The 24,534-nt window shown below is 43.7% G+C and overlaps 1 protein-coding gene across 6 annotated transcripts in view; it reads right to left on the bottom strand.

Annotated features, from left to right (window-relative positions):
- LOC115475628 (dual specificity tyrosine-phosphorylation-regulated kinase 1A-like) overlaps nt 1–24,534 on the bottom strand; it is a 521,782-nt gene that overhangs the window by 68,325 nt on the left and 428,923 nt on the right. For all 6 annotated transcript variants that reach the window (XM_030211502.1, XM_030211505.1, XM_030211507.1 and 3 more), the window contains one exon: nt 23,722–24,025. In XM_030211502.1, the coding sequence (XP_030067362.1) occupies nt 23,722–24,025 (304 nt within the window). The remainder of the gene's footprint in view (nt 1–23,721; nt 24,026–24,534) is intronic.

Here is a 24,534-nt window from a genome sequence, read left to right as displayed (position 1 = left end):
AAAACAAAGAATATTATAATACTTCTCCATCACTCCATGGTTTGACCGCACCTTGAGTATCGAGTACAATTCTGTTCACCAAATCTAAAAAAAGATATAGTGGAACTGGAAACGGTAAAGAGAAGGGTTACCAAAATGTTTAACGGGAATAACTCTCATATGAGGAAAGGCTAAAGAGGTTAGCATTTAATTTTCAAACTCATTACCCTTATACCTTAGGTTGGAATGCTCTTTGCAGAGATTTAAGGTCTGAAAACATTTCTACTTAGAGATGCCGAACTATAATCTTGGTTGGTGCCAGTAGTTCTGCATTGTTTGTTTTTTTTTTTTGCATGCACCCCCCCCCCCCCCCTTGGGAGTGGATACGAAGCATGATGCTTTTGCTCTATCTGCACCACTCTCTTTTCTCCTCTTTATGATGTACTTCCTTTCCTTTTCCTTGGAATACAGTCAAACTCACTCGAGGGCTGATTCTGGATGGCAGCGTAGAGAAAAGGCTCTGCAAGCACAAGTCTAAAACCATCATTTTCCGTGAACTGGGTGTGTACAATTACCAAGAACTATCAGAATTTGCACAATGAAGATGTTGTCTCAACGACAAAGTAAAACAGAAGCAGCTTTCAGCATGAGCTCTGGTGCAAAGAGGCAAAAACAAGAGCCAGCTTCTCTAAACAACAGCACGTTGGATAAAGATGGTGTTGACACTACCCCTGACATCTCAAAACTGCTAAATAAAATCATCTTGCTGCTCAAAGAAAATAATGCAGCCATAAAGGATATTAAGTTTAATCATTTTTTTATTGAACATATAAAAATACCTTCAGTCACAGAAACACTGGCGTTGTTCAATATTTAACAATAACATTCCCTATCCAAAGTCTCATCCCCCTTTTATCATTGTGATAAAACTTGCTATGGATTTCTACAAAGAAAATGATAGCAGCGATGTAAATGTGTACAGTTCATTCTTGGCTTCCTAACTGCCATACACCAATAAAAGGCTAAACTAAGTGGAGTGCTTTGGTTCTTACAGCATCCCACAATAGGCATAGAACAGCCATTGAGCTATCAGATTTTATCCCACCCTTCCTCACCCTTATGTCCCCTATTGTATTCGTTGATGTATAATGTTAAAACAGGCCGGGAGACACACAGTCCAATAACAATTTGTTTACAATACTATGTTAAATCCCTCCCCCCCCCCCCCCAACTCATACCACTCCTTCTGGACTCCAGAACATAACCAATGATTCATCCCATTCCAATGGGCAACAGAAAAACAAAAAAAATGGCCTATTTACATACAATAGAGGTCCTAAAAAAGACAATGTTAAGTTGCCAATATAGTATGTAAATATATAGGCAAGCTCCTAATCTCTAGAGGCTAAATTTACAAAATTAATGTGTATGAGATCAATAACAAGATATCATAGTAGTACACAGCGAAAAGTGAGTATAACAGCAAACTTGCTTCCTAATCTCACCCCTAATCCCGACTTTGTATCACTAAAAAAACCCCCCAAAACAGCAAGCACTCTAGAGGGAACTGCATGGGGGTGAACTACCTTATCGCTCAGAGCACGCCGAGACCCACCCTTCATCACATCACGAGAGGGTGAGATGAAAAGAAAAAACCCCTTAGAACAACAGACTGGGAGTCATGGAAAAAAATCTAAAAAGTATTTAGGATGAGGCAAAGACTGGAGATAACTGTCCCAAGTGACTCGAAATAATTGTTTTCTTTTATAGGAAGAGCAAGCATATTTCTGTTCTAATAACATCAGGGCATGAAACCGGTTCCTCCATTGCCAGAAGGATGGGACTTTGTCAATGATCCACACTCCTAAAATGATTTGTTTGCCCAACATTCCCGTCTTGCAGATCAAGAGACGAAAAAAGTGACTATAAGTGCCGAGATCTTCATACTTGTGCAAAAGGAAACCCAACAGCGATACCGGAATTGACTGTCCACATAATGTCTTCAAATATCTTATCACCTGCATCAAAAAAAATTTGTCGCACAATTCCAAAATTCATGAAAAAACGAGTTAACATTTATTTATTTATTTATTGCATTTGTATCCCACATTTTCTCACCTCTTTGCAGGCTCAATGTGGCTTACAAGACATCATGAGTGATGGAAATATATTAGAAAATAGACATTTAGTGTTACAGAAAGATCTTGGGCAACATGATAATGATAAAACATAATATATGAATAAACAAGCAGATATTGTTAGATAGTTCTGAATATATGTGTGGGGGGGGGGGGGGTTGTGTATATTCACATTGGTTGGTCTTTGTAGTATGCCTTGTTAAAGAGATGAGTCTTCAGTAGTTTGCGAAAGTTCGTTAGTTCGTACATCATTTTTAAGTTTCGCGGCAGTGTGTTCCATAACTGTGTGCTCAAGTAGGTAAAGTTTGACGCGTACATTAATTTGTATTTTAGACCTTTGCAGTTAGGGAAGTGCAGATCAAGGAATTTGCGGGATGATCTTTTGGCATTCCTGGGTGGTAAGTCTATCAGGTCTGACATGTAGGCTGGTGTTTCTCCGTGAATGATTTTGTGAACTAGGGAGCAGATTTTGAACGTGATGCGTTCTTTAAGTGGGAGCCAGTGTAATTTTTCTCGTAGGGGCTTAGCACTTTCATATTTTGTTTTGCCGAATATGAGTCTTGCTGCGGTGTTCTGGGCTGTCTGAAGTTTCTTGATTATTTGCTCTTTGCAGGCAGCGTAGAGTGCGTTACAGTAATCTAGATGACTGAGCACCATTGATTGTACCAAATTGCGGAAAACAGTCCTTGGGAATTTATTTATTTTATTGCATTTGTATCCCACATTTTCCCACCTTTTTGCGGGCTCAGTGTGGCTTACAATACATTATGAATGATGGAAATACATTTTGTTACAATTCGGTTATGGATTACATTGTGAAGAGTTATACGAGACAAAATCAAAGTATCGTTAAGGAATATATCAATAGAAAAGAACGTTGAAACATTGGAAGGAAACAACGAGAAGCTAAAGGGCAATATATCATAACAAAAAACATATGGTATACATTTTTTTTTTCTGTGAGTAGAGGTATGAGTGTGGTGAGATTTCAGGATTGAGAATTCATAAGTGGATGTGTTGATGTATTACTGAAACAGTGAGTGTGGATTTTATGTGTTTTGGTTCTTTCCGTAAATTTTCTCAAAAAGATGTGTTTTCAATAATTTGCGGAAGTTGGTTTGTTCGCAGATCATTTTCAGGCCGCGCGGCAGCGCATTCCAGAACTGCGTGCTCATGTAAGAAAAGGTTGACGCGTGCAGCGCCTTGTATTTCAGGCCCTTGCAGTTAGAAAGGTCTTACTCTTTTTAGTTTCCACATTGAGTGGAACATCTTCTTGGTTGTGTTTTTCGCGTGGTTCTCGAGTGTTATGTGTCGATCGATGGTAACTTCAAGAATTTTTAGGGTGTCTGAAATTGGAAGGTTCAGGTTTGGTGTGTTAATGGCTGTAAATTTTTTCTTGTTATGTTGAGAGGTGAGTATTAGGCATTGGGTTTTTTCTGCATTGAGTTTCAGCCGAAATGCATCCGCCCAGGAATGCATGATATGGAGACTTTGGTTGATTTCATTGGAAATTTCCTGTAGTTCTTGTTTAAATGGGATGTAGATCGTTACGTCGTCTGCATATTTGTATGGGTTGAGGTTTTGGTTTGATAATAGTTTGGCCAAGGGTATCATCATTAAGCTGAATAGAGTCGGCGAGAGGGGGGATTCCCTGTGGGACTCATGTGGCTGAGGTGGACGAGTTAGATGTCACTTGGTAAGATCGTGTGGTTAGGAATCCCTTGAACCATCTGAGAACGTTGCCTTCAATTCCGAAGTACTCAAGGATGTGTAGTAGTATTCCATGATCAACCATGTCGAAAGCGCTTGACATGTTGAATTGTAGAAGTAGTATGTTCTTTCCAGTTGCAATCATTTGTTTGAATTTACTCATGAGAGTGACTAGTACTGTTTCAGTACTATGGTTGGACCGAAATCCTGACTGGGAGTCGTGGAGTATTGAAAATGTATTTAAGTTGTTTGTGAGTTGTTTGGTCACCAACCCTTCCATTAGTTTGGTTATTAAGGGAATGGATGCTACTGGTCTGTAGTTGGTTAGTTCGTTGGCACTTTTCTTTGCATCTTTGGGTATGGGGGTGAGTAGAATGTTTCCTTTCTCCTTCGGGAAGATTCCGTTTTGTAGCATATAGTTCAGGTGTTTCGTTATGTCTGTTATAAATTGTTGAGGAGCAGATGTCATAAGGTTGTTTGGACATATATCTAGTTTGCAGTGAGATTTGGCAAATCTTTTGAGCGTTTGGGAGATAATATCCTCTGATAGTGTCTCAAAATCGGTCCAGGTTCTGTCTGCTGGGTAAACGTCAGGGTCTGGGTCTAGACAGTCAAGGAGTTCAGCATAGTCGATGGTACTGACAGGTATCTTACTTCGTAATTGTATGATTTTCTCATTGAAGTATCTCGCGAGATTGTCTGCTCCTGGTGCGTCTTTGCTGTCGGTGGTAACTGGTGTAGTATCTAGTAGTTTATTCACGAGTTGGAAGAGTTTATGTGTGTCCTTGTAGTTTGGTCCGATTACAGTTTTGTAATATAATTTTTTGGTTTGTCTTATGGTATATTTGTATTTTCTCTGGAGTTGTTTCCAGGCATTAAGTGTGGGGTTGTCTTTCTTTTTATTCCATGCTTGTTCTAACCTTCTAACTTATGTTTTAATTTTTTTCAGCTCTTTGTTGAACCATGGTATTGAATTCTTTCTATGTGAGGTTCTGGTTTGGATTGGAGCAATATTGTCTAATATGGATCTGCATCTGTCATCCCATTCTGAGAGGAATTGGATTGTATCTGCTTTAATTGTCCATTCGTTGTAGTAGATCTGTTGCCAGAATATTACCGGGTCTATTTTTCCTCTCGTTGTGTAGGTTTTCCGTTCTTGTTCATTCGCTGAGCCTTTCATTCGCCATTGGAGGGAGATGTTTGCTTTATAGTGGTCGGACCATGGTGCGGGTGTCCATTTTGTGTCTGTTAGTATAAGGTTTGAGTTGGGGTCAAATTTGTGTGTGACAATGTCTAGTGTGTGTCCTTTGATATGAGTTGGCTGCGTGTTTGTCCTGTGAAGATCCCATAGTTGTAGGAACTCTTCGCACTCTTGGGTGCTTGTTGAATTGAGATCTTCAAGGTGCAGGTTGATATCTCCTATTATGATGAGGTTTGAGGTAGAGACACAAGTATTCGAGATAAAGTCCATGAAGTGTGTTTGGGAGTCTTGCCAGTTGCTTGGCGGTCTGTAGAGCAGGACTGCGATAAGGTGTTCCTGTAAGTTAGGGTGATTAATTCTTACCGAGGTAATTTCAAGTTGTGGCAGGATGGATTCGGCTGTGGCTGTGATGGTAAACTCCACTTGTATATTATGGCTATTCCTCCTCCTCTTTTTCTGTTTCTTGTCCAGTGGGTGATTTTATATCCTGGTGGACATAAATCTATGATTATGGGGTCTTTAAGGTCGTGGATCCAGGTTTCAGTGATGAATAGGAGGTCAAGGTTGTCTGTGGTGATTCAATCTGTTATGATCTCTGTTTTATTTACTACTGATCTGGCGTTTACGTATCCCATTTGGATTGGTCAGTAAGGTTCAGTTTGGGACGTGGTTGTGTTTTTATTATTTGCCTGCTTTCTTGGTATTTGGTTCTGTTGTGTCCTTTCTGCCCTTTATGTTGGTTGTTTCCGAATGTATTTGTTTTTCCTTTTTATTGGTTGTTATTCTTTTGGACCGGTGAGCTGTAATTGGGTTGTCTGTAGGGTTTATGTGTTGTGGGTAGATTGTTGTTTATATTGGGAGTGGTCCATGCGTAGTAGATTAGAGGAAGGAAGTAGATGAGCAGTTTGTTGGTATTCATGTTGGCTGTATTTAGTAATGGTTGGTGTTGCCTGGTGGTGTTAGTAAACAAAATTTTGTGTGAACATCAAGCAGTATCAGCATTAAGCATATCTAGCATACATAAGCAAATATTAAGCAATTTGTGAGAACATCAAGCAGTATCAACATTAGGCATCAGGCCGTGTCAACATTGAGCATATATAAGCATCTATAACCATATATTAAGCAATTTTGTGCGTAGATCAAGCAGTATTAGCATTAAGCATGTATTAAGCAATTTTGTGTGAACTTTGAGCAGTGTCAGTGTTAGGCAGTGTCTCTGAGAGCTGCAGACGCAGTTCCGGTCCGTGTATCAGTGTTCCGCCGCTCTTTCCCACAGTCGTACGGGTGCTCTACGGTTGTTGGTTGGCTTTTTGCTTACGGTGGGTTGGATAGGCTCACTTCCATTTCTATCTATTAAACCTCCTTGCCACAGCTCATAGTTTTATTTGCTGTGAAATGAGCGTATTGGATGATGGCTACTTAGGGTAGTAGAAACATCTTGATGGCACTTCCGACAAATGGGGGATCCAACCCCTCCCACCTTATAAAGTCGCTCCTGAGTAAAATATGCTCAATGTAATACACTGAATTGAATTGCCACTCATGCAATTCTGAATTAATCGATAGGGTACGTATACGGCAAATCAGAGTGGAGTTTTCAGACCAATGATAAGAATGGAATCAAGTTAATGCTGGCATTGAATATAAGTATTGTACTGTTGTCATACTTTGATTACTGAGGTTTCTTTCTCCATTTTAAATAAGAGAAAAAAAGTGCAGTTTATTTTTTTCATATCGCATTTGAACAAGACTGCGATAGTTAAGCATTTTTTCAGCTTATTACTAGTATTTTACTTACTAAATTGCTGAAAATTGGATCTAGTACTTTCTGTATATATATAATCTCCTGTGTGGCCCAACGGTGGAAACTTGCATTCTCCACCCCATACAAGAACTGAAAATTACCTAACAAAGGTAAGTAATCTGAAGCCTGGGGGCTGCCCCCCAATAGTGGAACCATGGTTGTCCATGTAACGCAAAGTGATAAGAATATTACTTTGCAAACATTGGGGAATAAGACGTGAATGGCAGTGTAACAAGGAATAAAAATCCCATGGATAGTAAAAAGCCATCTCATAATACCTAGGAGTATAAGTTTGTTCTTCTAATATCCAGTCTCCTAGGTGTCTCTTCTCATATGTCTTGTAACGCAAATCCCATACCATTCTCATAGCTTTTCTTTGCACCGCTTCAATTCTTTTTACATCCTTAACAAGATACGGCCTCCAAAACTGAACACAATACTCCAGGTGGGGCCTCACCAATGACTTATACAGGGGCATCATCACCCCCTTTCTTCTGCTGGTCACACCTCTCTCTATACAGCCTAACAACCTTCTAGCTACGGCCACCGCCTTGTCACACTGTTTCGTCGCCTTCAAATCCTCAGATACTATCACCAATGTAGTAAATTTAAAACAAATCGGAGAAAATACCTCTTCACTCAACACGCAACCAAACTCCGGAACTCACCGCCAGAGACCGCGGCAAAGGCGGTCAGCCCAGCGGAGTCCAAAAAAGGCTTGGCCGGCTTCCCAAAGAAAAAGTCCACAGACCATCACTAAATGGAATTGGGGAGAATCCACCATTTCCGGGACCAGCAGCATAGAATGTCCTGTACCTCTCTGGGATCCCGCCAGGCACCCGCGACCCGGACCGGCCAATGCCGGCAACGGGATGCTGGGCATGATGGACCCCCGGTCCCTCCCAGTATGGCAACACTTATGTACTGTCTCCTGTTCTTTCGACATTTCCTCTCTATGTCCACTATCCATTTTTCTTCTGTGTCCCTATCTATTCCATCCAGCGTTTCCCCTCTGCATCCATGCCCCTATCCTCTCTCCATGTTCAGCAACTGTCCTCTATATATCCTGCCTCTATATTCAGACCTCTGTGTCCTCTTCTCTCCATGGTCTGCTTTTCCTCTCTGTGCCCTATTCCCGTCCCAAGTCCAGTTGCTCCCCTCTCTTTTCGCTTACGTGGTGTATATCCGGACTACTCAAAATCTCACGGAGAAGTGGATCAACGGATAGAATGAAGAGAATCGGAGATAGTGGACATCCGTGACGGGCACCTGTTTGAATCGGAAAGTGCTCCGAGGATATCCCATTCACCCAGAGGATTGCCACAGGTGACATGTACAGCATCCGGATGGCATCCAAGAAAAACCCATCAAATCCATACACATGCATGGTGGCAAACAAAAAGTTCCAACACACACAGTCAAATACCTTCTCTGCATCGAAACTTACTAGCAGAGAAGGCGTCGTGAAGCGCTCCACCCACTCCATAGAAGCTGAAAATTTACGAATATTCCTGGTAATCATATACCCTTTCACAAAGCATACTTGGCAATCATCCACCAAAGAAGGCAATATTTGTGCTAATCTATTGGCCAAAATTTTTGCAAATAATTTATCCTCTACGTTCAATAAGGAAATGGGCCAGTACGAAGCTGCCTGTTCTGGATTCTTTCCTGGCTTCAACAGTACCACCATCCTCACAGAGCACAATAAGTCAGACAGTTCTCCAGTAATTGGTGCATTAAGTTTAGCTCAGGAGTTCACAGTTAGGGTTGGTAACGTCTGACCCTCCAAATAGGCCTCACTTTCCAGATTATCCTGGGATGGGTGAGCATAAAGTTGCGCACAGCATGTTCGAAAGACCTCTGCAATCTCTGGGTCTGTATGCACCAAATTCCCTCCTACCCTATCCATCTGCGTGACCACCCTCGGACCCATGTTTTGCCAAATGAGATTAGCTAATAGTTTTCTTTGCTGATTTCCATGCAGGAAGAGTTGATATTTGTAATATTGCAGTGATTTGACCGCAGGGGCATGGAGGAGCTCATTAAGAGCGCCTGTGTAGCCAACAAATAGGTCTTCTATTGTGAAGCAGGCCAAGTGCCATACATCCTACGTGCCTCCCGTACCCAATGCTCTAGATGTAGTCTCCCTATCCCTAGCCTTCTTTTTAAAACTAGCATAGGCTATTATGGTACCTCTTAATACTGCCTTAGCAGCCTCCCAATAAAGCACCGGATCATCTCAATGAAAGGCATTAGTAATCTGATATTCTGATCACTGGTGTGATAAATACTCTCAAAATTCCATGTCCCAATATAAATGAATAGGGAATTGTCAATGATAAGACTGGTCTGTTCAGGGGACCAATGCCACAGAACACCAATCTAGGAATGGTCAGAGACAATGTAAGGGCCTATCCCAGAGTTCTGAAACTGAGTAAAAAGTGTCTTAGATAGCAGCCAATAGTCAATTCTTGATTGGGATGCATGAGCCCTAGATAGATGGGTGTAATCTCTCTCCCCTGGATGTAATGTTATCCAAATATCTAAAAGATCTAGGGCCAAGAAAAGTAGAGGAATTCCTCGAGATGAATTCCAGCCTTTGTTCACATGTCCTGAAGTTCTATCAAGAACTGGATCATGAACTACACTGAAATCTCCCCATAATAGGGATATCCTGAAGTTGTGCTAGAGTGTGGATCAATGTCATAAAATTTTTTTGGTCATTTTCATTAGGGGCATAAACATTGCAAAGAAGCATTTGCTGTTTATTTAAAGTGACCTTGGCAATGATATATCGTCCAGAAGCAGCCCTCCAGTACCCATGAACCTGAACATCTAGTGTCTTCTGAAAAAGTATTAAAACACCAGCTTTATGATCAACCGCTGGGGCCTCCAATAAATGTCCCACCCACTATTTTTTAAATTTATCATGTTCTGGAGTGGATAGATGAGTTTCTTGCATAAAAACCACATCTGCCTTATGACAATTCAAGGTTTGCAAGATTTTTTGCCTCTTAATGGGTGAAGTGACTCCATTAACATTACAAGAAATAAATGTAACTGGCATCGAGAGTTATATGAAAAATAGTAAATATACAAGTCTATGACTTAACCAAGGAGAGAGAGGATTGTCCCAGCCTGCAATCCGCCCTCAATGACTGAAAAAAACCAAAGAGGAGGGGCAAGAGAACCCCAGCGCCAAACACCCCGCACAGTCCATCAGGTCAAAGAAACAAAAAATTCTAAATCAGAAGTCCCCCCCCCCCACAAAAAAAAAAAAATCATACCAAAAACATGGTTGTATAAAAAAAAGGAAAACAGACACCCCTTCTAATCTCTCCAATTCCCTTAAAACTCCCATACAGCCCCATCAAGGGGGCTGTCCTCATCTATATCCAATCGGACGAGGTCCTAACAAAAGAAAAAGAGGTCACAACCAGCCTTAGATGTAAGGACGACAGTATTCTCAAAGAGGTCATATGTAAAAGGATTCTTAAATACTTCTGCCTACCCCCCCCCCCCCCCCAAAAAAAAAAAAAAAAAAACCCCAGCATGGAATAGTCTCTGCTCCTGTGAGCCTCTAAAAAAGGTATAGAATAGTATGGAATCTAATGTGGTGTGATATAACTATTTATATAAGACTTCAAAACTTCTGATTCCCTTTTGTATTCTGCAGTTCTCAGGAACATCTGAGAAGTCTCAAAGCTCCACAAAACAGTTCACCAATAAGGGGGGGGGGGGGGTCTGCAGGTCATTGTGACTCCATGTTCTAATCCATTATCTATAGTGTAGAGCCTTTCGTTTGAAAAAAAAAAAAATACACTGTCTCTTCTTGGTAGTTTCTAAAGAAATCCCAAAGTCCCTCTAATGTGGCAGCCCTAGGAGAAGTGCGTGATCTTAGGCAATATAATAGCTCCCTTTACACGTGTTCTGTAATGTTCTCAGACACTACTACTACTTATCACTTCTAAAGCGCTTACTAGACGTACGCAGTGCTGTACACTTGAACATGAAGAGACAGTCCCTGCTCGACAAAGCTTACAATCTAATTAGGACAGACAAACAGGACAAACAAGAGATAAGGGAATATTAAAGTGAGGATGATAAAATAAGGGTTCTGAACAAGTGAATAAGGGTTAGGAGTTAAAAGCTGCATTAAAAAGGTGGGCTTTTAGCTTAGATTTGAAGATGGCCAGAGATGGAGCTTGACGTACCGGCTCAGGAAGTCTATTCCAGGCATATGGTGCAGCAAGATAAAAGGAACGGAGCCTGGAGTTAGCAGTGGAGGAGAAGGGTGCAGATAAGAGAGATTTACCCAGTGAACGGAGTTCCCGGGGAGGAATGTAGGGAGAGATGAGAGTGGAGAGGTACTGAGGAGCTGATAGACCATATTCAAAAGCTTGGTATGAAACGGGAGGTGCTATTGTTAGGAGATTTTAACTTGCCTGATGTGGATTGGAATGTCCTGTTGGCAGAATCAGAAAGAAGTAGAGAGATCGTGCAGGCCTGTCAAAGTGCCTCGCTCAGACATATGATGATGGAACCTACGAGAGAAGGGTCGAAATTGGATCTAGTGCTCACAAATGGAGGAAATGTTTCCAATGTCTGTGAGGGTGCCCACCTATGTAGTGATCACCCCACTATTGATATAAGAGCAAAAGCAGAGTGAAGACATACAAAACTCAAAGTACTGGACTTCATATGTACTGATTTTGGTAAAATGTGGGAATACCTGAAGAAGGAACTGATGACATGGGTAGGTGGAAGTGCAGTGGTCCAAGCTGAAAGCTGCTATAAATATGGCAACTGATCTTTACGCAAGGAAAGTGAATAAAAACTTGAGAAAAAGGAAGACTATATGGTTCTTTAAACAAGTGGCTGAAAAAAAAAAGGACAAAAGAGGCTTCATTCAAGAAATTACCTTCAAAACCTGCACCCTGGTCCACAAGATGAAGTCCCAGGTTACATGATTGACCTGATTGATCTCCCAACCAGAAATAGAACCAGTTCATCACGGACTTACCTGAATCTCCACTACCCAAATTGCAAAGGACTTAAATACAAAACAACCTATGCATCCAACTTCTCCTACATAAGCACACAACTGTGGAATGCACTGCCACAAGCTATGAAAACAATCTACGACCATCTAAAATTCAGAAAATCACTAAAGACCCACCTGTTCCGAAAGGCATACCCTACCAACCCAACATAAATGCCTCAACTCTGCAACACATCAATACCAAAGATCGTATTGGACGTTATCTAACCCTTCCTATCTTCAACTCCTAAAGTGCCTGAATCTTATCTGCCCTATTCCACCCTTACATCTAATTGTATTTGTTCCTATACCGGACTTGGCGAATGCCTTTACGGGACTATGTAAGCCACATTGAGCCTGCAAATAGGTGGGAAAATGTGGGATACAAATGTAACAAATAAATAAATACAGAAAAACGCAACAACAGGATCACAGAAAGATTATCGGATTAAACTCAAAGAAGTGAAGAGGGAAATACAGCTACTGAAAGTGCAGGCAGCAGAAAAAATGGCTAAAGATGTAAAGAGAGGTAACAAGACCTTTTTTCAGATAAATTGGGGAAAGGAAAAAAAGATAGGAATGGAATTGGTAGCCTGAAAGATGATGAGAATGGATATGTGGAGAGTGATGAAAATAAAGGAAACATGCTAAACAAATACTTAGGTTCTGTGTTCACGGAAGAAAATCCTGGGGGACTGTGGTCGGCTGCCGAAGGGGTATCTGGAAATGGAGTGGATATTGTGCTGTTCATGGCTGAAAACGTTTATGGGGCCAGATGGGATACATCCCAGAATACTGAGGGAGCTCAAAGAAGTTCTGGTGGGACCCTCTTAAGGATTTATTTAATAGATTTTTAAAGATGGGAGAAGTTCCTCAGGACTGGAGACAAACTGATATGGTCCCTCTACACAAAAGCAGAGGCACAGAAAAAGTGGGAAACTACAGGCTGGTAAGCCTCATGTCGGTGGTACGAAAAATAATGGACTTGCTGCTAAAGGAAAGGATAGTTAACTTTCTAGAAGCCAATGGGTTTACAGGATCTGAGGCAACATGGCTTTAACAAAGGAAAATCCTGTCAAACAAATCTGATTGACTTCGACTGGGTGACCAAAGAACTGGATGAAGGACATGCGCTAGATATAATCTACTTGGATTTCAGCAAAGCCTTTGATATGGTCCCTCATGGAAAACTCATGAATATGCTGAGAGGACTGAACCTAGGACCCAAAGTGGTGAACTGGATAGGAAACTGGTTGACTGACAGGTGGCAGTTAATGGAATCCACTCGGAGGAAAGGAAGTTGAGTAGTGGAGTGCCTCAGGGGTCGATGCTGGGGTGGATTCTGTTTAATACATTTGTGAGAGACATTACTGATTAGAAGGAAAATTTGCCTTTTTGCAGATGACACGAAGCTAGCCAATAGACTGGATACCCTGGAGGGAGTAGAAACCATGAGAAGGGATCTCTAAACATTAGAAGAATGGTCAAGGATCTGGCAGTTAAAATTTAATCAGTATAACCCTTCTAGGTACAAACAAATGTCCAGGTATCAAGCTGAATTCGCCCAATACATACATAAAAAGGTGAAATTAGGCCTTACCTGCTAATTTTCTTTCCTCTAGACCCTCCAGACCGGTCAAGACGCTTGGGTTATGCTCGCCTACCAGCAGAGGGAGACTGAGAACACTAACTTGAAACTATGTACATATATCTTGTGCCTAGCCATCTATTGCCAGTATACGCTTAGCAAAGCAGAGAAAAAACAACCTCTGAAACTAGAAACCCCTGTACCTGGAAAACCAATAGACAAAACACCAACAGTGTGCTGAAACAGACGGAACGTCAAAGCGCCCCGCTCTGTACTGTCTTAGAATTAAAGATATTCTCTTCGACTGCATTAAACCTTAAAGGAATAGTCATAGCAGAACACGGCTCAAAATTACTTCAGATAATAAACATGGCTGAAAAATACTTCTGATAATAGACAGGACAGGCTCTTGACCGGTCTGGAGGATCTAGAGAAAAGAAAATTAGCAGGTAAGGCCTAATTTCACCTTCCTCATCAATCCTCCAGACCGGTCAAGACGCTTGGGAAGTACCAAAGCAGTAGCAAAATTAAGGGCGGGACCCTCGAAAAGCAGAAGACAACACAGCCGCTCCAAACCGAGCATCCTCTTTTGCCTGAACATCAAGTCTGTAATGCCTCACAAAGGAATGGATGGACGACCACGCCGCTGCCTTACAAATATCCTACGGAGGAATAAAACTGCTTTCTGCCCAAGAAGCCGCTACTCCCCAAGTAGAGTGTGCCTTAAGTAAAGAAGGCACTGCCCGACGCTTCAACAAATAAGCCGAAGCAATAGTCTCCTTCAACCATCTAGCCAGCGTTGCCTTGGAAGCAGCTTCACCTTTCTTGGGACCTCCAAACAAAACGAACAACCTATCTGATGCTCGAAAATCTTAAGTTCTGCTCAAATATGACCGCAAAATGCGCCGCAGATCCAACTTAGCCAAACGACGTTGCGAGAGATCCCCGGCCCGATCACCCAACACTGGTAACAAAATCATCTGGTTGACATGAAATGAAGACACCATCTTGGGAACAAAGGAAGGCACCGTCCGTAAAGTCACTTCTTTAACCAAGGACAGAAAAGGCTCCCTGCAAGACAAGGCCTGAAGCTCTGAAATTCTACGCGCCGAAGAAATGGCCACCAGAAAAACCGTCTTCAAAGTAAGATCTTTACATGTGATGGATGTCGAGGGTTCAAACGGAGGTGCCACCAGAGCCTCCAAGACCAAATTTAAATCCCAAGGCGGAACCACCGGACGACGAGGCGGCAGCAGCAACTTTAATGCCTTCAAGAACAGCCCCACGTCCGGAGAAGCCGCCAAGGATACTCCCCGAATCTTACCTCTAAAACAAGACAAAGCTGAAACCTGCACCTTCAGGGAAGAGAGCAAAAGCCCCCTGTCCAACCCATCCTGCAGAAAATTCAACACTTCCACCACCGAAGCACGCAGAGGGACATAGGCCCGCTCATGACATCAATTCTTGAAAATGCGCCAAACTCGCGCATACGCCAGGGAAGTAGACTTCTTTCGAGACCGCAACATCGTATCAATCACCCTGGCCGAAAAACCTTTCTTTCTTAATCTGTGCCTTTCAAGAGGCAAGCCGTAAGCAAGAATGGAGAGGGGTCGGCCATCTCGATCGGCCTCTGAACCAGTCTCACCCGAGGCCCCAAGGGAATCGGATCCTGCACCAGCAACCGCATCAGATCTCCGTACCATGGCCGACGAGGCCAATTGGGCGCTATCAGAACCACTAATCCCGAATGACGACCGATCTGCTGTACCACGCGGCTCACCAGCGGCCACGGCGGGAACACATAGAGCAACTGCTGAGTCGGCCACGGAAGGACCAACGCGTCGATGCCCTCGGCTCGAGCATCTCAACGACGACTGAAGAACCGAGCGACTTGTGCATTGTCGGCCGACGCCATGAGATCCAACACCAGCCGACCCCATTGCAACACTATCCATTCGAACACGGAGGGATGGAGAGCCCACTCTCCGGGATCCAACATGTGCCTGCTCAGAAAATCCGCGCTCACGTTGTCCACCCCTGCCACGTGCCCCACCGAGAGACTCTGCAGATGAGTTTCTGCCCACACCAGCAACTCTGCTGCCTCTAGAGCTAATCCTGGGCTCTTCGTTCCCCCCTGTCGACTGACATAAGCGACGGCCGTGGCATTGTCGGAAAGAACCCTGACTGCCTTGCCATCTAGCAGACTCTGGAAGGACCGAAGAGCCAACCGAATTGCTCACGTCTCCAGGCGATTGATGAACCAACAAGCCTCCTCCGACGTTCAACGTCCTTGGGCCACCTGCCCCAGACAATGCGCCCCCCCCCCCCCCCCCCAGCCTGTTAGGCTCGCATCCGTGGTCAGCACCACCCAATGTTGAGTGTCCAGCAGCATGCCCTTCTCTAGATTCGGAGAATGAAGCCACCTGCGGAGGCTGCGACGAGCAACCTCCGGCAGAGAGAGCCTCTCCTCCAAACTCTGGAACTGAGGGGACCAACGAGTCAACAAAGCTCCCTGCAATTGTCTCATATGTGCCCTGGCCCAGGGAACTACCTCTTTTGATGCGGCCATCAGACCCAGCACCTGCAGATACTCCCGCGCCAACGGCACCTTCTGAGCTTGGAGCTGACGGATCTATGTTTGCAGCTTGGAAATGCAAGAAGCTGTCAGAAACACCCGGCCTCTCTTCGTGTCGAAACGGACTCCCAGATACTCTAGGGACTGCAACGGTACCAGGTGACTCTTGGCCAGATTGACAACCCAGCCCAGTGACTGTAAAAAAGTTACCACCCAGCCGATGACTTCCTCGCTCTCCGACCTTGATTTGGTCTGAATCAACCAGTCGTCTAGGTACGGGTGGACCAAAATGCCCTGCAACCCCAGAGCCGCTGCTGCCACCACCACCATCACCTTGGAAAAGGTGCAAGGAGCCGTTGCCAGGCTGAACGGAAGCGCACAAAAGTGAAAGTGTCTCCCTAACACCACAAAGCAAAGAAAGCGCTGGTGCGCCTCTAGAATGGGGATGTGCAAGTAAGCCTCCGTCAGATCTAGAGAAGTCAGAAACTCCCCTTCCTGAACCGCTACAATGACTGAACGTAATGTCTCCATCCAAAAGGAAGGAACCTTTAGAGCTGCATTGACCTTCTTGAGATCCAAAATGGGACGGCAAGAACCCTCTTTTTTGGGAACCACGAAGTAAATGGAACAACAACCCTTTCCTCGCTCTCCTGGAGGAACAGGTACTACAGCTCCTAAACCGATCAGACGCGACAGAGTATCTCGCACTGCTCTCGCCTTGCGTCTTGAATGAAACGGAGACACGATGAAGAAGTCGGACAGAGGACCGTCGAACTCTAGTGTGTACCTGTCTCGCACAACCTGCAGCACCCACTGGTCTGACGTGATCTGGACCCACCTCTGGTAAAACAAGCATAAGCGAGCCCCCACGCAAACCAGAGGCTGGGTCCCCAAACCATCATTGCACAACACGGGACGTACCGGACGTTCCCGAAGAGGAATCTCACCCTCCATGGCGGGCACCTCGAAAGGACTGGGTTCTCTGGAAGAAACGACCCCTAGACCCACCAGAGGACCTACCAGGCCGATACCGCCTAGCTTTCCGAAACCGTCTGTGCATCGCGGACCCCCTAGAAGCCTTAGGGCGAAGCTCCGGAAGCCGAGGAGCCTTAGCATCACCAAGACCCCTCACCAACTTATCCAACTCTTCACCAAAAAGCAAAGAACCCTTAAACGGAAGCGAACACAGCTTTGCCTTGGAAGCAGCATCTGCCACCCAGCCTCAGGGCCCGACGAGCTGCCACCGCTAGGGTCATGTTCTTAGTCGAAGCCCACAACAAATCGTACAGCGCATCTGCCAAGAAGGACAACCCCAGCTCTAACCGCCAAATCTTGAATTAAGGAAGCCCTATCAGCCTGGGGGCTATCTAGGAGCCACTCAGCCCAGCGGAAACATGCCCGAGCCACCAGACCTCCACAAACCGATGCTTGCAACGCCAAAGCAGACAAATCAAAACTGCGCTTCAGAAATGTTTCCAATTTCCTGTCCTGAGGGTCCCGTAACGCGGCCCCCCCATCCACAGGAATTGCCGTAGCCTTGGTCACTGCCGTCACCACAGCATCCACTGTCGGAGACTTTAAAGAATCTCTATCCTCCTGCAGAAGGGTAGAGCTTAGTCATGGCCCGAGCCACTCTGCACTGAGCTTCCGGCGAATGCCACTCCTGAGTAATCATTTCTCTCAGATCCGCGTTCATAGGAAAAGTACGAGATACCCGCCTGATCCCTTTAACCAGCGGATCCTGCTTCCTGTCCGCTACCGGAGCTGCCTCCGAATCAAACTTGAGAGTCGCAGACACCTGCTCAATAAGGTCCGCCAATTCATCCCTGTGAAAAATGCAGAACACCGAAGGGTCCTCCCCGGGCAGTACAAGCTCCTTATCTTGTCCAGTCACCGACCCCTCATCTTCCTCCAGGGCACTAAAGTCGCCCTCTGAATCCGGAGGAGAAAAAACCTCTAAATCCTCAGACCAATCTACACGTGGTCTCTTAGCACTTGCCCCCCCCCCCCCCGTCCCAAGACTAACGGGTTCCGCTCGCGTCTGCCCCGCCTTCCAGGCCTGGAATAAGCTCCAAATAAAGTCCGGAGGGAATCCCATCCTGCCAGAGGCGTCCCCCCCAGAAACACCAGAAAACGGACTGCCCTGAGGTCCTCCGACCATTTCCGGGCCTTGCGGGGCCGAATCCAAAATGGCGGCGGTTTCCGCCAAAATCGGGACCACCGCTGAACTGCTAGACTGAGGCGCTGCAACTTCTTGAGAGCCAGACGCGGGCACCTCCGCCGCTAATACCGGCGGCGCGGAAGCTAGAGACTTCGGTTCCCCACAAAAACGGCATGATCCGCCAACCGTGTCGACCCCCCGACGCGCACAAGACCGGCACCGAAGCGGCTTCCCCAACATCTGCGCCCACCGGAACGAACAGCTGACTGAGCGAAAAAACAAAGAGAACTCAACTGCGTTAAGCAAAATTCAGCTCTCCAGAACAGCTGAACAGCTCTGGCTCCCCAGAGTGCAGCTCCAATGACTCACCACACCGTCTGGGCCTTCGTTTTTTTTTTTTTAAACTTTACTGCAGCCTTTATATGAACCCTGCTGCTGCTAAAACTACTCGGCACTCAAGGCTGCAGAGTAAAACTGCAGCCGAGGCACAAAGCTGCCCAGACGGGAGAGTCAGCAGGGGGAGGGACCCGGCCACCCGGGTGTGACACCCCAGGGGGGAAAATGGAAGGCCCCACCAGACCCACCAATCCCCAGCACACCAAAGTATTCCAGGCACAGGGATCTGCCCTAGAAGAGAGCAATATACCACACTAAGCCCTAAATTGATCTCCGAGTCCTACCAGACCGGACAAGCTGCACAGGCTGCCTGTCTACCCTCTGCTGAGAAAATACTGGCAATAGATGGATAGGCACAGGATATATGTACATAGTTTCAAAGTAGTGTTCTCAGTCTCTCTCTGCTGGTAGGCGAGCATAACCCAAGCATCTTGACTGGTCTGGAGGGTGATGAGGAAGATACCCTATTAGTAATAGTATATTGTTATTTCAAATTTTTTAATACATTTACTTTAATACTATAGTATAATATAATGTGAGATGCTCACAGTGAATAAGTGCCTCGTGTCAAAGGTAATGAAACCTAATCAATGCAGTTAATATATGACCATCATTGCACCTGGTGCCCTACCTCCATCCACTTGTGGAACAAACTAGATGTCAATTAGTTTGTCAATTAGACTAGTAAACAATGAACTGAACTTCAATCAAGACTTGAATCCAAAAATAGTCTCAGAAAGAGTCATCAGTGAAAAAATGTGTAAATTTGCTAATGTTTTTCAATATCCCAAATGTAGCATGAAAAATAACAACTGGAACCACTTATCTGGGGGTACTGCAGCAGATGCTTGGTAGAAAATTCCTCAAGATTCTTCTCAAACTTTGGCACAAGGTGAATAAAATACATACAGAAGTTAGTACAAACTCCCCTTCTGTTTCCGACACAGAACTGCGTTTTGCCAAACTAGGCATCATCAGGAGAACAGACTCTGCAAACCAAGCAAAAAATCTTAATTACTCCCCCTCCCCCCCATGCTATGCTTAAAACAGATTATAAAATAATATTACCTTAAATTCGAGAACCTTTCTATGAAACTTATTCTATGGTTATCTTCAGGGAAGGGCAATCCATGTCTGCTCTCCTCCCTGCCTTACCAAGATGCTGACACATGCGCAGTAGCAAATGCATCCTTTATTCATTATTACTTCCTGCAGGGCAGTTGGGCTAACTTCTATACATATTTTATTCACCTCATGCCAAAGTTTGAGAAGAATCTTGAAGAATTCTCTATCCAGCATCTGCTGCAGTACCTCCAGATAACTGGTTCCAGTTGTTATTTTTCATGCTGCATTTGGGATATTGAAAAACATTAGCAGATTTACAGACTTTTTCAGAGATTACTCTTTCTGAGACTATTTTGGGTCGCAAGTCTTGATTAAAGTTCAGTTCATAGACTGGTAAACCACTAATTGACATCTAGTTTGTTCCACAAGTGGATAGAAGTAGGGCACTAGGTGCAATGATGGTGAATTGATTTGCACTTTTCTGACCACTGACAAGTCCATTATGACCCATGAATTGTATAGCTAAAAGCTCAAAATGCCTAAGAACTGCATTTTCTGTATTTTTGCCAAGAGCTGTGAAAGCTGTGAATACAAGGTCATGCTGATCTAGCAAGGAGCGCTCTTCCCCTCCTCTGACAGAGTTGGCGCCGCTGACTCTACATTTACAAGGACACTAAGAATGCATTTACAGTTTGAAAGCGAAGATGTTTTGAGGTGGCTAGACAAAATAGCGTTAAGACCTGAGTTCTGGAAAGATTCATGTAGCAAAGTGGCGACTGCAATCTTCTGTGAAAGAAACCTTGGACTTCTGTTTTTCATAAACATTTAGATATTGTGTTCTGTGTTCCATAACATTCAGATAGTGTTTTCCATTTTATGTAAACAATAAAGTAAGACAGAAATTAGCTGAAATTGCAAACTGCATGATTTTTGGGAGGGAATTGATGACCAATGAATTGTACAAAAGAGTATATAAGTGGCTGTTGTATTATGCTTAGTCAGAGGCTGAGATGACAAACTGAGTGACTCTTTACCACAGTGGTCTCTCTCCCTCTCATAACAAATTGTTATTTGTTACTGATTGATTGCTTTGTTGTTACCTAATTTGGTAAGTAATAAAGACTTTCCCCTTCGAAGGAACATAGTCTCTGTCCTCTCTGTTTCCTCTGTTCACTGTATCTTTGGGTGGGTGTAAGAAGGCAGAAGCCCTATTTGCCCCACAAGTCCAAATGGTATATTTCCTATGGTAAGTAGAAATATATCACAGAAGGAATTCCCATATATTATAGCCCTTCCCTGAGACTAGGTAGTTATCAGAGGGGACCATGGACTCCACTATAAACATTTGGTAGCAGAGGATGGATCCAGGAAGCAAGGAAAAGAAGATACAGCTGTCTTTAATCCACTATAAACAATAGTCATATATTAAGAGCACTGAATAGGTTTCAGTACCTTTGACACAAGACACTTATTCACTCTGAGCACCTCACATTATATTATTCAAGTAAATATACTAAAAATTTTAAAATAATAGTATATTATTACTAATAGGGTATCTTTATATTTGTATTGAGTTAATCTTTAATGCCAATAAGTACAGAGTGATGCACTGGGGTGCAGAAATGCAAAAGAGATATGCCAGATAGGAGGAGACAGATTGGTAAGCTCAGGTCAGGAGAGGGACCTTGGGAGATGGTGTCAGAGGATCTGAAGGTGACGAAACAATGCGACAAGGTGATTGCCATGGCCAGAAGGATGCTAGGCTGCAGAGAGAGGGGTGTAACCCATAGAAGAAAAGCAACAAAAATGGTATGGGATTTGCGTTGCAAGACATACGAGGAGAGACTTACTGACCTAAACATGTATACCCTGGAGGAAAGGAGAAATAGGGCTAATATGATACAGATGTTTAAATATTTTAAAGGTATTAATCCGCAAACCTTTTCCAAAGGTGGGAAGGCGTTGGACATGAATTGAGGTTGAAAGGGGGCAGACTCAGGAATGATATCGGAAGTATTTTTTCACGGAGTGGGTGGTAGTACCTGGAATGCCCTCCAGCGGGAGTTGGTGGAGATGAAATTGGTAACACAATTCAAAAATGCATGGGATAAACACAAAGGAATCCTGTTTAGAAGGAATGGATCCAAGAAGCTTAGCGGAGATTAGGAAGCAACACCAGTAATAGGGAAGCAAAGCCAGTACTGGGCAAACTTATATGGTCTGTGCTCCTATCGTGGCTAGACAGATTCAGCTTCAGAAGTTGGAGAACAAGGCCAGTGCTGGGTAGGCTTCTACTGTCTGTGTCCTGATCGTGGCTGAATAGATTTGGATGGGCTGGAGTGGAGCTTTTCAGGGGCTTCAACGTTAACATCCTGTAACTACTACTAAATGTATACTTTCTTATACAACTCTTATATATTTCTTAAATACTTCTTAATATGTTTGTTAATATACTATCATGTTTTATCATTATAATGCTACCCAAAATCCTTCAGTTATCACTAAATGTATACTTTTTCATGTATTTCTGTTACTCATGATGTATTGTAAGCCACATTGAGCCTGCAAAGAGGTGGGAAAACGTGGGATACAAATGCAACAAATAAATAAATAAACATCAGAAATTTTAGAGCAAGGACAGTGCTAGGCAGACTTCTACGGTCTATGTCCTAAAAATGGCAAGGACAAATCAAGACCAGGTATACATATGAAGTATCACATACCATATGTAATGAGTTTCCCGTTGGGCAGACTGAACGGACCCGTACAGGTCTTTATCTGCCGCTATCTACTATGTTCTATACAGTGATCTGTAACACCCATGCATAACCACTGAATATGTGGTGTGAGGCTAAAATGACCCACTCTTCCCACTGAAACGGTCTCGACCATGGCAGGAAAAAGACCATCGCAGGACAACTCCATGTGGAATAGAAGCTGTGGCTCTGGAATATGTCCCTGTTGCATATTGGGCAAAATAAGTCTGCAGCAGTATTCGTGCAGCCAGCTGGCATCACACAGTGCTCAACCCACTGCACTGCAAGCAGATCCCAAGAGGGCACTCACTCAGACATTAGACATATTTTCTCCATTTGTGAGTACTAGATCCAGTGTCAATCATTCCCTGTTGGATTCCACCACTATTTGTTTGAATGAAGTCCCTTGTAAGGCATCCACAATCATCATTCTACTTTCCAGACTTGCAGAAGAGAAACTTCAATCCACAACTGGTATTCAGAAGTCAGACACTATTTTCACATCTCTCTTCATTTCACCTTTACAATACCATAGGTCAGATCTCTGTCCAGTTCTCCATTTGTGCTGGATATCTGTAGATTACATCTGTGTGGATGGAGGTGTCATAGACTCTCTCATGATCTTCCTCTTGTCCCCATGCCCCCCCCCTGCATTTCAGATTATTTAAAATTATATTAGACATACAGAGCTACTTTTTCCACTTTTTTTGCCTTCTCTATCCCTCCTAACCGATAAATCGTGCAAGCCAGGTACCAGGCAGAATCAATAACCAGATGTAGAATATGAATCACTGGTACAGCGGAAACCAACTATGGTGCAGGAATTAGGTGTGAGACAGAAATCAAGTATGAAGCAAGTAGGGAAGAATTAGCATGGAAGAAGTGCAAGTAGCTGGGATAGCCTGAATCAGCAAGGGTGTGTCTGGCTGGGTTATATAATATCATTGATAAGACATACCACTTGCTGGTTCAGTGAGCTCCTCAGGGGATAGGCTTCTCCTTCTGCCAATCATGGTCACATATCTGGGAGCTCAAGTTGCAGCTAAGCAGGCTCCATGCTCAGCTGTCAGTCCCTAGTTCCCAAGAAACCCAGAGAGGGTTTCTAGTAAATAAACAAATCATATGTTGAGGAAAAATCTACAAGACTGAACATTCATTTTCAATAAATATGGTTAAAATGAAGCCAGTGAAGATTAGTGAGAAGGTACAGAATCCAAGTCTAATTGTTAATAAAAGTCACTGGGTATGAAGAAGGTTCAGGAGGTTAAATAAGAACTATCAAACTATAGTCAGTATCTTACCAGAACTTGACACAGAGCTGGTTGTACTAACAGAATGACTGTGGTCTATGGCAGGACTAGTAGAGTTACTGTTACTGGTGTTAGTCCCTTCATCACTTGTTTTCTTGAAGAAGTTATGCTGAAGTGCATAAAATGAAGTGATTCTTATTTTGGGGTCGTAGTCCAACATCCTCAAGATTAAATCCTTGAACTTCAGATAGTCTGAAGGTGAGTGGCCCTGCTCTGCTGTTCTGCGCCCCCCAGGTCCTCCTGTCTCCACACCCAGCACGTCATGAAGCCTCCGTGTTCCTGGTAGCTTGTACTCCTATAGAGAATATATAAGTACAGAAAAGATTAACAAAATTAGTGTTCCATAAAACCAAATGCAATGGGAACTTGGGTCAAGTTAGCATAATCTTACAAATATGAGTGAATATTTCTTAAGCTGTGGTAACTTTGCAGGATTTAATAAGCTGCAGTCTCTCTCTATTGCAGGTTCCTGCAAAGTTTTAGTGTTATTGGGGTTGTGAACTTCATGTATTCCTAGCCTCAACAAAAAGCATGGCAGTCCCAACTCAGGGTCATCAACTTTTAAAGGACCACAAGGTCCTGTAAATGCTCCCTTGTAAAACCTTCTTGGTAGTTTGTGAGCTACCCTCTCCAAACAGGCCTACCTGTGCATAAATTAGAAGAACTATAGTCACACAGCCCTACCCCTTCACAACAACAAGTAATCTCTCCCTTCAGGAAGCCTCCTGTTCTCCAATTTAGTCTCTGGCTTACCTCGTAAAACATGAGGTGTATTAAGGGGGCAGAATTGATCCCCACTCATTC

This window comes from Microcaecilia unicolor, chromosome 8 (genome assembly GCF_901765095.1).
Source record: "Microcaecilia unicolor chromosome 8, aMicUni1.1, whole genome shotgun sequence".
In the NCBI taxonomy this organism is placed as follows: domain Eukaryota; kingdom Metazoa; phylum Chordata; class Amphibia; order Gymnophiona; family Siphonopidae; genus Microcaecilia; species Microcaecilia unicolor.
Note: the sequence above shows the minus strand (reverse complement) of the source record. Positions and strands in the feature narration are given on the sequence as shown.